General features: G+C 44.4%; 1 protein-coding gene across 3 annotated transcripts in view; it reads right to left on the bottom strand.

The window, feature by feature from the left end:
• Positions 1–815: 815 nt before the first annotated feature.
• ARB2A (ARB2 cotranscriptional regulator A) overlaps positions 816–13481 on the bottom strand; it is a 266771-nt gene continuing 254105 nt past the window's right edge. For all 3 annotated transcript variants that reach the window (XM_062599538.1, XM_062599537.1, XM_062599539.1), the window contains one exon: positions 816–2365. In XM_062599538.1, coding sequence (XP_062455522.1) covers positions 2223–2365 — 143 coding nt within the window. In that variant the 3' untranslated portion in view covers positions 816–2222. The remainder of the gene's footprint in view (positions 2366–13481) is intronic.

Below are 13481 nucleotides of genomic sequence, written 5' to 3'. Positions count from 1 at the left end.
CCACCCGTGTCCGGGCCCCGGGGGAGGCACGGCGACCTCCCCGGGGAGGCAACGCTTCCAAAAGGGAAAGGTTAAGGACCACAAGGTGGCTGCGGGGGACGGGGGGAGAAGAGACGGAAAGACGGGGGTTGTCAGTGCGCGGCAGTGATTCAGGGGCTCCGCGGGCGGCCGGCGGTGCCTGCCCCGGCGCCCTCCGGGAGCCAAAGGAAGAACTTCGCAAATCCCGTGGATTTTCACTCAAAGGCGGGCAGGCTTTGAGCCGACTGGCCCCACTGCCTTATCCGTGCGCTTGCACCAGGCAAAATACACCAGACTCTTGCTCTCCCCCCAAGCGCTCACACCGTATTAACCCGCCCTCCCCCAGCCCCAGCTCTGAAATAGGAAACATTAAAGGGGGAGGGGGCTCCGTGTCCCAAACCCCTGTGGGTGGATGCAGACGGCTGAACCGGTCTGAGGAAACCCAGCGGCCGGCTGAAATACCGTTTCGAGTTTCGCCTTCTTCGCCTCGGCTCTAACAACATCAGGGGCGATGCACACACGGCCATTGAAGAAAAGATCACTTTAATTTCGCATCATCAAAACTCTAAAAGCTAATCAGCGTACTTGCTTGCCAGGCACGGCAGCGGGCACGTCCCGCCGCTGATCACAAGGCAGCAGCGCGAGGTGCCGGCTCCGCCCGCCGCCGCCGCCGCTGCGCGGGCGCTGCGCGGGCGCTGCGCGGGCGCGCAGGGCGCCGCGGCCCGTGCCGCCCGCCACCGCGGCGGGCAAGGCGCTGCGCATTTCCAATATGAAAATGTAAGCAGTTCGCATTAAAAATAATCAGGAAAAACGTGCCCCTCAGCCCCCCCACCCGCCCTTTTTTGCGGTCATATTTCACAGTGTGGTCCAGGCGGTTAATGAATAGGCATTTTTTAAGTAGGACTTTCAAAAGGAAGAGGAGATCTACAAATAATGCCATTGATCCAGCAGGAGGAGAAAATCTCTACAACAAAGGAACTTTCCCATAAATCTGGAGCAAACTTCTCGGACCCTCCTATCAGCAGAAAATGAAAGAGTGAAGAGCTGATCTCACTTGGTCCCAGAGAAAGAGAAGGCTATTGAGTGTAAAATCATGTGCTTGTTAGCACTCCAAGATAGAACTGGCTTTAAAAAGAGTAATTCATATTTTGTTCTGTCTCAAAATAGACTTTCTATCGGAATAAAAAATAAAGGTATCAACTAAGTGCTAAAGGTAAATTTTAAATACAGACATTTAATCTATGTTACACTTTTCATTAATACGTGCACTAGAACAGTTTGCAGTTTTAAAATTAGAGTTGCAAACTTTTTGTGAAAATGGTAGTTCCAGGATCACAAGGCAGTGAGATTTTAGCATCACTGCGTTTTGTTTCAAAAATAGTGGGTTTTTTTGTAATTTACAGATTTACTGGAAACCTTATTTTAAATTCAGAGATATTTCTCCACAGAAATATCTAGTCTTGATTTATTATTTCCTAGGAGCTACTGTCCCCTAGTTTCATAAGCAAATAAAGCCAAACCAAAAAGACTTTGTTAGAATTACAGAGAATAACTGGTATTTATAAGTCCAAATACTATTTAATCATGTTTGTGCTGTTTAAGGGTTTGCTTTTTAATTTTTAATTTAGTCATTATGGCTTGAAAATGAAAACCCTACAAAACCACAAATATACTGTGTTATTAAAAAATGCATGTACGCAGTTTAAAAGTAGGTGCAGATAGGGGGAAGGACAGGAACTGCGGAGACACATCTACCTGTATCAATTATTTAAAAGCAATTCTTAAAAAATGCATAAAACCCAAACTTCGCTCCTGCAAAAGAAGGAGGAAAAAAAGTGAACCCTGGAAGGAAGCAACAAAAATCCTGCAAGCAATAGGACCACGAAGAAGCTGTTAAATTCTGGCATCAGCTTGGTGCACGGCTATGTCAGGGCAATTAGAGCTGCACCATGCTGCACTGTGCAGTACCACTGTCAGCCTTAATCTGTGCGCTGATGGGCAGCACGAAATCCGAGTTACAGCCCACAGGAAGCACAACCAGTGAACCCATATTGCTTTGACAGTTGCACTCATCTAGAAATAATGTAAAACGCTATTTAGATGTATACATCACGACCCTGTGCTCTAGGAAGAAAACAATCTAATGAGGGGCTGGGAGACTGCTTGCAGAAAACAAGCAGCGAAGAGATGTGTTTTCCTGTTATTTAAAATTCTTCATATTTTATCCTGTTGGAGCGCCGCGTCGGGGCTGGTTTCACTGAACTGTTCTTCGCCTCTATAGCTTCGCTGAAGAATTTGAAAATAGACGGAAAGCTCTTCCAGGAAGTGAGTTCATGACGCTCTGTACCTGCAAAATACAAAGGGCAGAGTATGACTGCGAGTCGCCGGGTGCCCCCGCTGCCACCCCTGTGGCCTCCCCACCGCGGGGACCGGGCCAGGGCTGGGCCACCCCGCCGCAGGGTGCCGTCGGTGCCGGCCCCGGCGTCCGCAGGCACAGCCCGGGGAGCCGTGGCCCCGGCCGTGCTGGGTGCTTCTCCTTTCCTTGCTGCCTGCTCGGGAGCCGCGCACCCTGGAAGCGTCTCGGGCCCGGGGAAGTCCAATGCCAAAGCACCCTGGCTAAGAACTGCTTTACTAAGGCACTTCACCCGTCGGGCCCATCTTGGAAAAAAGTATTACTTTACAGGGCTTGAGTACTCTGTGTTTTTTCTTCCTAACATTGATTTCAGCCCAGTATACACATTTTGAATAAACTGAATGCTTGACTTTAAAAACGACTAACGCATCACTGAGGTGATCCTTTCCCCACCAAACCCGTACACGATACGGAGGCGGAAGAGGGAACCTCTTCTGCTACCTTTTCCCTCGGCATACATGTTCATACATGCCTGCGGTCAACGCTCATCTACTGCCTCACAAGCATTTCCTTAAACATGCAATATATTTGCTTTATTAAAAAAAAAAAAAGCCCCAAACAACAACCCGATACCAATGCCCGCCCTCCCACAGAGCTAACGAGCCACGCGCTTGGGGGGAGTTGGGGTCTCCTCCCAGATAACCCAATTACGCAGAGATGCTGCCTGGAAGTCTCTGGATCCGGGGCCTCTGTGTGATACTTTAACATTGTTAATGATAATTCTTCAGTCTGTAATAGTAGGTCATTGCTATGGTTACTCTACAATGGTGCAACACTTCGCTTTCCCCTTCAGCTATTCGCTGAGACCCGGTAACCACATTTGTTGCCTAGCGACAGTTTTGTGACAGTATCACAATCGCGGGAGTGACAACAATGAAGGACGGGGCGCGCGGAGCGGCCGGCCGGCTGTAGCGCGCCCGGGTGCTGCCGGCGCCCCCGGCGCGGCACGCCGCCCGCCCGGCCCTCCAGGGACGCGCGCCGCAGGCGGCCGCCGCCGCGGCGCGCGCCCCCCACCCGGGACCCTCGTGGCCGTCCCCGCGTTTCCCAGCCCGGCACACGCGGGCCTGCCGGGAGCGGCTGCTGCATGTCGCGCCCTCCCCTCCAGAAACTCTTCCATAAAGGCGCTCTCCGTCGCGTTTCCCTCCCCCAGCTCGCCAGAAGGCAGCCAGCACGCAAGCTCCTCCAAAAACACCCTCTACATAAAGACACCACTTCCCACACAAAGAGACTTTTTTATACAAAGACAATCCACGTCACACACGTACACAAATCCCCCCCCACACGTTCGTCGTATGAAGACAATTCATGACATCTTACACAAATTTCCCGCAGGCATCTTTTATACAAACACTTCCCAGCTCCAAACGCATCCACCCTTTTGCAAATCCCCTTCGCTGGAAGGCAATCTATCACACCTTACAGATGGCTTTCCACGGAGGCAATCCACCCCCTCCCTGCAGAGACCCACCCCATAACCATATTCAACAAGGCTTGCTCCCTACTTTGGGGGCATCCCATATGCAAAGGTGTCCGAGCAGAGCAGAAGGATAAAGTTCTCCGTTCAGCATATGCCACAGACCCCTCCTGCACAGAATAGCTTTGGTTACGGTGTGACCTGTGTGGTATGGTGTGGTTGTCCACTGCCACCACGCGCTGCCACAAGCAAAGGTGTCATCTACAGAAGTGTGTTTTACAGAGAAATAAGTTATTGTAACCCACACAGAGGACGTTCCTGCACAGGTAGATGCCTCACACATCCATGTCACAGCATACATTAACGTCCTGTTGAGCACCAAGAGTCAAAACGTCTTCATGTACGGCTTGCTGGGCCCTGTGCAGACACTTCCTATAAGAGCCCATCTCTGTCACTCCCATCTGCCTTTATCCATCTCTTTCTGTCTCGGTCATATTCATGCTCATTAATATCTACCGGCTTAAACCAGTTGAAAATATAGGCAGTGAACATTATGCCTTTCTTTTTTTTTTCAAAAAAAGACGTTTCTCCTTTGTGAAAGGGCCATCCAGAAACAAAAAGTGACAAAACAAGTTTAAGAAGCCTCCCCCTTCCTTCCTCTATCTTGCCTTCTCCCATGCACTCTTCTCATTTCCCCAGGAGAGATCAAGCTCACGTGCACGGGTGTTACTGAAACTGATTAACCTAAAGCTTTCCCGAAGCAACCGCTCGCAACCCACCCCTCGCAAAAACAATTCAAGCTCTGAATCTAGAGGGAATCAATGATTCAGCGGTCTAAAGCAATTTTAACACTCTCTATTTTCCCTTTCCTAGTAACAATCTTACTGACAGACGAACAATTTCCCTGGTGATAAAATCACTACAATGGCTATTTAGTTTCTAGGATTACGATGATTCTTTCCTTGATTAATATTGCAAAAAGAAAAGCCTGCCAAGTATCTACCTTGGCCCCTTACAGTCATTTAAAGGTCAAATTTTGCCATTACATATTCACATCCAACTACTACTAATGGGATAGCCCTAAAAATTTAACACTGCATAGGCCGTGCATTTGTGGTTTATGTACCGAAGGTCTGTAAGACTGGAGAGAAGTAAGCAGAGTTATGTCCTAACGGCGATGACAGATTTGGACATATGGTTTTCACCAGAGGAAAAATATTGTTGAAGACTGCAAGCTCAAAAGTGCTTAATAGCAGACAAAGCTAAACTGAATGCATGAGAAGCCATCTATTTTTTGATAGAAAGAACTGTTTGCACCAATCAGATAACAAGAAACATTTGTACTAAAGCCAGGATACTCTAAGGTATTTATACCCTTTGCGCTCACTCATTTCAATGGCAGCGATTATAAACTACATGATTCAACACATTATACTAACCACTGGATTGTAGCACAAAGTAAACAGCTAAGACATTATTCTTTGGGTGTTTGAGAAATCTTAAGAGCATGCTGTAATAAAAAGACATGAAAACAACATGCTAAGTGTGGAAGACAGCTAGAACATCCTAAAATATGCTAAGACTACAGTTGCAGAAGAAAAAAAATTAAAATAAACCCTCCCAAACCCCACAAAGTGAGGCAGCCAATGTGGCTACGCAAGGATCTGCAGAGAGAAAAGACTCTCTGCCGGAGGAGTATCTATGCTGGAGGAGTGCCACCAAGGTACAAACAAAAAATGGAGAATTCTTAAGAAATCCAGTGAGAAATGCAATAAAAAAAAGCAGAATGACTTCCCAGTTGCTAGTGAAGAAAGAGCTGGGAAGAACTGGATTTATATTTTAACAAGTACAAAACATCACAGGAAAAGAACTACAAAGAGTTCCATTAATAAATGAAGTAAAATAAGTAATGATTGCAAAATGGTGAACAAATTTTATAATCAACTTATCTATCACAACAAAGAGATATTGACAATTAGAAATAATGAAGACTTGCCAATACAGTTGTTGTTATACATATACATACATACATACATACATACATACATATATATATATATATAAAGAAACAGGTAAGGGAATACTTTCAAAAATTTAATATACAAATCTTCAGGTCTGGATGACATGCATCTGAGGGTCTTAAGGGAATCAGTTAATGAACTTGCTGAACTACTGGCAATTATTTCTGAAAATTCATGCACAATCAGGTAGGCACCAGAGGACTGGGGCAAGGGGAAGGAAAAATAATGCTAATTTGAGAAAAGGAGAATTAAATGAAATTACCACAAGTAAAATTTACCTTTGAATATTATTTTAATAAGAGATCAACATTAAAAAATTGCAAGTGCCTTTAGGGTAACAGGGGCCTTAAGGCAAAACATGTAGATTTAATAAGAAAAAATAAAACCAAACTTGACCACTTCATTGGCTCACAAAAATTAGCAGGCAAAGGATTTCTCCATTATGGTGTCTTTCTGAATAGGTCAACTTGACAACTCTAGCCAGCAAGGAAGCTGGGGAAATCATTTGCAGTGGACTATGACCCTCCACTCTCTAGCGGTCTGCAAGTCACCCTTACGTCTAATTTATAAATGACTTGCTTTTGGAAGAGCCAAGGATCTCTTACAATACTCTACATTTATGTAGGTATAATTCCAGTGTAATACAGTTCGAAACCACTGAGGTGGGCTCCTTGGGGAGGGGAACACCTCTGCAGATGAGACATCGCATGGTGCTTGAGAAATAAGCTGTGCCTGGCCCGTGCTAGCTCCAGCCATGAGCATCTCTGCCACGTGTGGCCCACACTCTCAGCACCAGAAGCAACAGTGGACACAATGCCAGTGTGCGTTTAGATGTCGCACACCAGGTCCAGTTTCAGCATCTCATCTCAGCACAGTGCCGTGCCTCATAGCAGGCTGGGACTCTTCTCTCTGCAGTTGCACAACCGTAAGTTTGGAACAACGTAGTGGTTCATCAGCTTCACTGATGACTGAAGAAAAGCATAACTGCAACTATGAGGCAATGTCTGGTATCTCAAAATGACTTGGAAATGAGCACTGTCACACTTCTTGGAAAGTAGCTATCACACTTGAGAAGATAAACAGTAACAGTAGGGACTTGAAAAATACACCTATGACATGCAAGAGGGTTCAGGTCTTTTAAACACAATTATTAGTGACTTGGAAGAATAATGAGAGTGCTTATTAAATAAATTAATTAGCAGATGATATATTCAATAGGAGATGAAGCAAACATAAGAGGAGACAGAGAAATAATAAAAAGTAATCTAAATTTGGTTCCACGTTTACAGAGGTGGCTATACAGTGCGACCGAGTGAATGGCCCAAGGGATCATTTGTGCATACATTCATGTATGTATTTTAGCTGCCTCATCTTTTTATTTGCTCTCAAGAAAAACAGCTCTTTGGCTAGAGAAGCTTACAGACTCCTTCAGCTGAAATTACCGAGCCCATGGACCGTGCGAGCTGTGTCAGCTCGCCTCGCGGAGTTAGGAAGCCCCATAATTCACTCTCGCAGCGATTACCAGCTGTGCGGCACAAAGGTGCCCTCCTACCGAGTTTACCAACTGTGCAGGACAAAAGCCTCCCTCTGCGGTGTTTAGAAGCTCTGCAGAACAATGGTGGCCCCCCGTGGCGTTTACAAGATGTGTGGGACAAAGGGTTCCCATGCTGCGCAGGAGCAGAGAGAGATTTCGATACAAGTCTCTACACTGAAGTATTTCTGCAGAGAAAAAGTTTCCAGGTTGAAAAGTTTCTTCCACAGATATTAGCCACAATGCTGACCTCGGGTCTGATTCCTTAAGCAACAGCTCATCTTTAAATACCACGGACTTCAAAATGAATTAAGGATGCTCCACGCCTCCGGATTTAGTCCTTACTGGAACAGATAGTATTGCCATTCCTCATGAACTGATCTCACTCAGTGGAAAGTTTGCCATTCATTGCAGTGGGAGCCAACTCTATTCCAATTGTCACCTGCTGCACTGAAACCCTACCGTGCTGAAAAATGTTAATGCCAATATTAGGTAGGATGTTAACTTTGGAACCACTGTGAACATCTTGGCCCCAGACATTTGCAGAAGTTACTTCCACATTTCTGACTTAAGACTTCAAATTACACGAACATAAAAGGCATTAAGCCTTATCAAAACTTGATGATGAGAATGTTTCAAAGGCTGAAACACTGCCTTTCAGGGGCATTTGCATGAACAGAAGCATTTTAAAACTCACTGAACAAGCTTTACTCATATTTGTGCAACTCAGCAAAGTCATACAATTCTGTTTTACCTTTACAAATAAATGAACAAACAAACTAATCCCTTCTGACTGGGGAATGTGAGTATGATACGCTTTTCAGGAAGGATTTTTCCTTCCAAAAGTTATGAATCAATGGAATTTTTTTTCTTTCCCTCTCATGTCCTCTCCTTCCCTCTCTCTACACACACACACACACTCGCACACAGAAATTAAAGTCTTCATATGATACAATTCTAGTGCTCAAATCTGCATGCAAAGATGTCCTCTGCCTCTGCTGCACTGATGTGGATGCTATTAAATGACTCCTATCAGAGTTATTTCTAAACAGGAATTTAACATTTTTATCTTTGACTATGTCAGAGGTTATCAAAGAATGACAGATTTAACTATTTTTAATTCATAAGGTTTCTCCATTTATGATTCTTCAGCAGGGATCCTTTCAATCTGCACACAAAAACAAGAATATGCTTTGTAGACCTTACTGCATCTGTTGTGACTATTTATTGATGTAGACCTCCAGATCTCAAACATAAAAATAGCAGAAGCTCTCAGAGTATCACCAGCAAAATAAAGTAAAAAGGAGAGTAAAAAATACCTTGCTGAAAATCACTAAGTGCTGAATATGAGAGCTTTGGGAAAAACAGGCAGGAGTCCATCAGCTCAAGACAGAACCACTGACCTTAGGAGCTTCTGCATATGTAGTTCTAGACATCTCAATGCTAAGAAATGGTTAAAGCTTAGGCAAAATTAAGAGAGAAGCCATAAAGCAATTAATGAAACAGAAGCAGTGATTTCTGAAGGAACATTGAAAAAAAAACCCTATATGTTTAGTTTGGCTTAGAAGCAATAGTTTATGGAGTCATGGACCTGATAATAATCTAAAAGCATCTGTGCAGGGAAATTACTTGTTTAGAGGAATCAAGAGGGAAGAACCAGATAAATCTGAAGAAATGAAAATAGAGCTTTTATAGAGGGCTTAAACTCATAGTAAGCTGTTTTAGATGGAATATTCATCCAAAGAAAATTGTGGGATTCTGTCCGGCTACGGTAGAGAATGGACTACATGCACTAAGATATTTTATACATAGTTATTGTCTCCCATGACAAAGACATAACACTTAATTTTTGTAGGACATTCATTATCTGTAATATCTTTAGTGGGAGGATGGAAAGAGAGCGACAAAAGCCCTCCCATCTGGAACACAGATTAACTCTGAACTCCCATATTTGTAACCAGCCTCCCGACCTGCTCATTTATAGCACATAAACTACTCACAGGAAGTAACTGATTTAAAAAAGGTAACAGAATATTCAATTCCTCTTGCCACACGAGCAACGGGTACAAAGATTCATAGAAAAGCTCACTACAAATACGGTTTGTAAAGCACGAGAGATAGGAGGCTAACACACTGCTGCAGTTGCCATTTTTCACTATTCTTCACTAAACATTAAGGGTAGTCCCATGAGCACGGGTCATTCATTTGCTCCTCTGAGCGCTATCTGGCCAAATACGTGAAAGTTGTAAGGTCGTTCACTTCTGAGTGCAGGTGCTTGGTCACCCAAAGCTAAATCATTTTCTTTTGAATATACGTTTTTAAAAATAGCTATTTCGCATAGCTATACGTCCTTCCCAGTAAGAACCATGTGGTGCACTAAATCTAAGACAGAATTGTTATTAATATCAGTACAATAGTCAGAGACTCTAGACAGTCACAGTAATACAAAGTCCACACAGCTACATTAAAAAAAAGGGGGGAATCACAAGCAAGGTAACCAAGATGCAGGCTGAAAAAACAGCATTTCAGAGCTAGAGGAATTATAGCATCTCAATATTGGACTGAGGGTTGGCCTGCATTGTTGCTCTAGGATGACTGAGCTTAAACACAAATGTGCCTTTGGCCTAAAATTTTCTAACAGTCTTCTGCATAAAGAGGCAAGAGTTGACAAAACCTAGCATAACTGCTCTTATCTATCAAATAAACTTGCACGAGTGTAGATATAAAAGAGCAGATGCTTGGCCCCCCTCCAGCGCCTCTGAATGGCTGGAGAGCTGGGGGATTCGCCGGGTGGCACAGTTTGCATAAACACCTCTCCGGGATGCCACCCCTCTCAGTCCCGCTTTTCCAAGGCAAAAGGGAGAGACTTGGCGGCCTGACGAACGGCAAGGAGCGTGGCAGGCAGGACAGCTGTTACCAGCTAGTTCAGGTTAAAATAACCCTAATTTGCACCAGGGCCCAAACTGTTCCCTGGCAACCGCAAGGATGAGGAAGCACAAACGCCGCCTTCACCCGGGCTTCATTCAAGGGCTGCCAAGCGCAGGGCTGCAGACAGAGGAGCTCCCACAAAGGAGCCGCGCGAAACCCCGGCGCTCGCTCAGGGGCGGACTCACTTCTCCGAGCGTCTTGTGTGCGGGTATCCAGCTTGCCAAACATCTGCGGCACTGCCCTGCACAGCGAGAGGCAGCCAGGAGAAGAGCTGGTCCAAGGTGGCGGGGACGCAAGAAAAGCTTCGGTTTAAGGCGAGAGGAAGCCGACTTTGGGGCCGAGCTATAGGAGAAGTCACTGAGCGTGGGCTGCCAAGGAAACGCCGCATGCTGCTCGTGGGATGAGCTGCCCCTGCAGCTTTGGAGCCTCCCACCCATCCCCTGCTGAATCAGCTTGCAGGGTGTTCCTGAACTGTACTCTGGCAAGCAGCAACTTCAGAGGCAGTGTTGATACAAAAAGCCACTTCCTTGAAGAAGGAGGCCGGTACAGATGCGTTGTGTTTTATACCGCTATGGACTTTTAAAACTCATGGCAGAATGCTGTACTTTGCAGAAAGAAGTAGGCAGGGATTTGAATACATGTAGTTATATATGTAAAAATAAAACAATTATTTACCTGTCAAATGCCAGATGGGAAATTCAGATTACATTTTAGGAAGATGTTTCTGTGGTAAGAACTCCTGTGGAATTTGTAGGGTCTCATTGCTGGAAGCTAAGTACAGGTCAGACAACATCTCTTGGGAATAATATGGGTATAGTTGACCTTGCCTTGGGGGATGAGAACAAAATAGGTAACTTCTTGAGTTTCTTTCTATCCAACCCTGTTTTCTGTGAGTCTATGATTTTATCAGCTGCATACAGATAACATGTAAAGTTGACTGAATTTGCATCATATATCATAGTAGCTCTGAAACACTTGAATAATGTATTAGAGTAAGGCAACTGACCAACATTTATGTATTTACATTATTATAGTGAGCCAACCAGGATTTTCATAGTGTGGATGCTATTTATCCTATCATAAATCAGAAAAAAAGCTTTACAAAATTTTACCCAAGATCACAAATAAAGTATTTAGGATTTGAAAATCACCCTTTTCTCAATGAGGAGAACGGAAAATTATCTTTTAAATAAAAGAACGTTTGACCTACTCAGCACTCTAAACTTCCTGAGTGAACATATATCCATGTATTTATCCACATATCTTTGATGAGACCACTGATAAACAAGTATTTAAGCTCCAGAGCTTCCACAGTTTATAAAGCTGAAAAATACATTTACATGACAGACCTTAACATGCTATACCATCATAAAAGCAGTCAGTTACATCTCATTCTACCTACTGCTTTTCAAGGGCATGTCTAATAGGGTTTTCTAAAAGGGAATTCATCATTATCTTGCTTTTGCAGATAGGGAACAAGCAGCCGAGACCAGTGACAGTACCAGGAATGGAACCAAGGTCCCCTGAGCCCAAGGTTAGAGCACAACTTGCTCAGCAACACTGCAATGTAACCAACGCACAGCATTTAAGTGGTGATATTCCTTACATTCAAAAGATACCACAGCAATACCTGCAAGTTACCTAATTCATATCAAACAAAATAATAAAGGTAAGATTTTAAAATCTGATCTTACTTCAAATTTTCTCAACTTTTTACTGCTTACATGATTTGAAGAGATCTGCCATGGAGAGATCTGCAATGCAGCGATCTGAAATAATACCCCTAACTGGTAACCTCCACTAACTTGAGGGAGTACGACTTATGCAAGCAGTTCCACTGATTCTGGCAGGACTGGACACATGAAACGACTGGAGCTTAGAAAATAGCTACTTTCAGTGATGGTGTTTTATGATTATTTGCTCCTAAATAGTACTTGTAGCATCAAACATCTGGATGGAAAATTAATTATTAGAAATAAATCAGAAAATGTTGCTATAAGCTTCCTTCAATGAAGAACATCACAGATTTGTAAAATCCACCGAGCAAATGAAATTATGTAAATCACCAAAGAACAGCTGTACCAACAGCATGAGTACTAACTGATCGGGCACTTCGGCACTTTTGAAAAACACAGCAGCAAAGGCAATGCCGTGGAAATGGCAGCCCCCGAGCAAATAAGAACTAGGAAGGGCTGTGTTTTAAAATCTTACATTGTGTGACTGTGAACAGTAATGCCTGAAATGACATCCCCATATAATAGAAGTGGATGAAGGCCCTTAACCAGTAGTAGAACAAATGCAGATTTGCAAGATTAGTAACAAACCCATTTTAAAATAGAACAGCCAAATATAATTTGCTCTCCTACCTATACGCCAGGAACCGAGTTGGGAGAACTGCGCTGCTCCTGACCACCCGGACGACTCTGTTAACAACCAGGTCACGCAAGCTGCGCGGCACCTGTGCAACTCCACGCGTACGGGCGTGCTGGCGTCCCCTCGGGGAGCTGGTGTGTGCAATACGCCAGCGCATCCCACCATCCCGGGAGAAGGCGTGCTCTGTGGCTAGCCGCTCCGTGCCGGCCAGCTGCCAGCGGTGGGCTCGCGCTGGCGGCACGAGGAGCCCTACCTTCACCTGGCACCTCTCGAAGCAGCAGCCACGGAGCGGTGACGAGGAGAACAGCCAGGTTTGGCCATGAGCTTCCAGGTGGAACAAGTAGGAAAGAGCGGATTTCTATCCCCTTATACCTGAGTGCCCTCAGGGCCATTAACCAGCTTTTACTATGGCAGGACTGACCCCGTAATGCTAATATTAGCATCTGCTCAAAGATCACTGAAGTAAAGACAGTTTTTCAAGGGATAGAAACAGTCTTGTATAAAGTACTATATAGGAAACACTTAGGGACCACGAAAGACTGAGATCAGTGCTTTTATAATTTCATTAAGAATCTCAATTCAAACACAATAAACCTTCAGGGAATAAATGAACTCCCCATAATTCCCCTTACCCTCCTTCCCAACAAAATATGTTTATAATTTTTTACATAAGAAATATTTCGAAGGGATTTTGTTTCCTTCTGAAATCTCTTCCTGGATTCTTGTGTGCTTTAATATCTGTGTGGTCAAAAGATTATAGTCGCCACAAACTCAGAATTTTCA

The sequence above is a fragment of the Rhea pennata genome, chromosome Z (genome assembly GCF_028389875.1).
Source record: "Rhea pennata isolate bPtePen1 chromosome Z, bPtePen1.pri, whole genome shotgun sequence".
NCBI classification, from domain to species: domain Eukaryota; kingdom Metazoa; phylum Chordata; class Aves; order Rheiformes; family Rheidae; genus Rhea; species Rhea pennata.
Note: the sequence above shows the minus strand (reverse complement) of the source record. Positions and strands in the feature narration are given on the sequence as shown.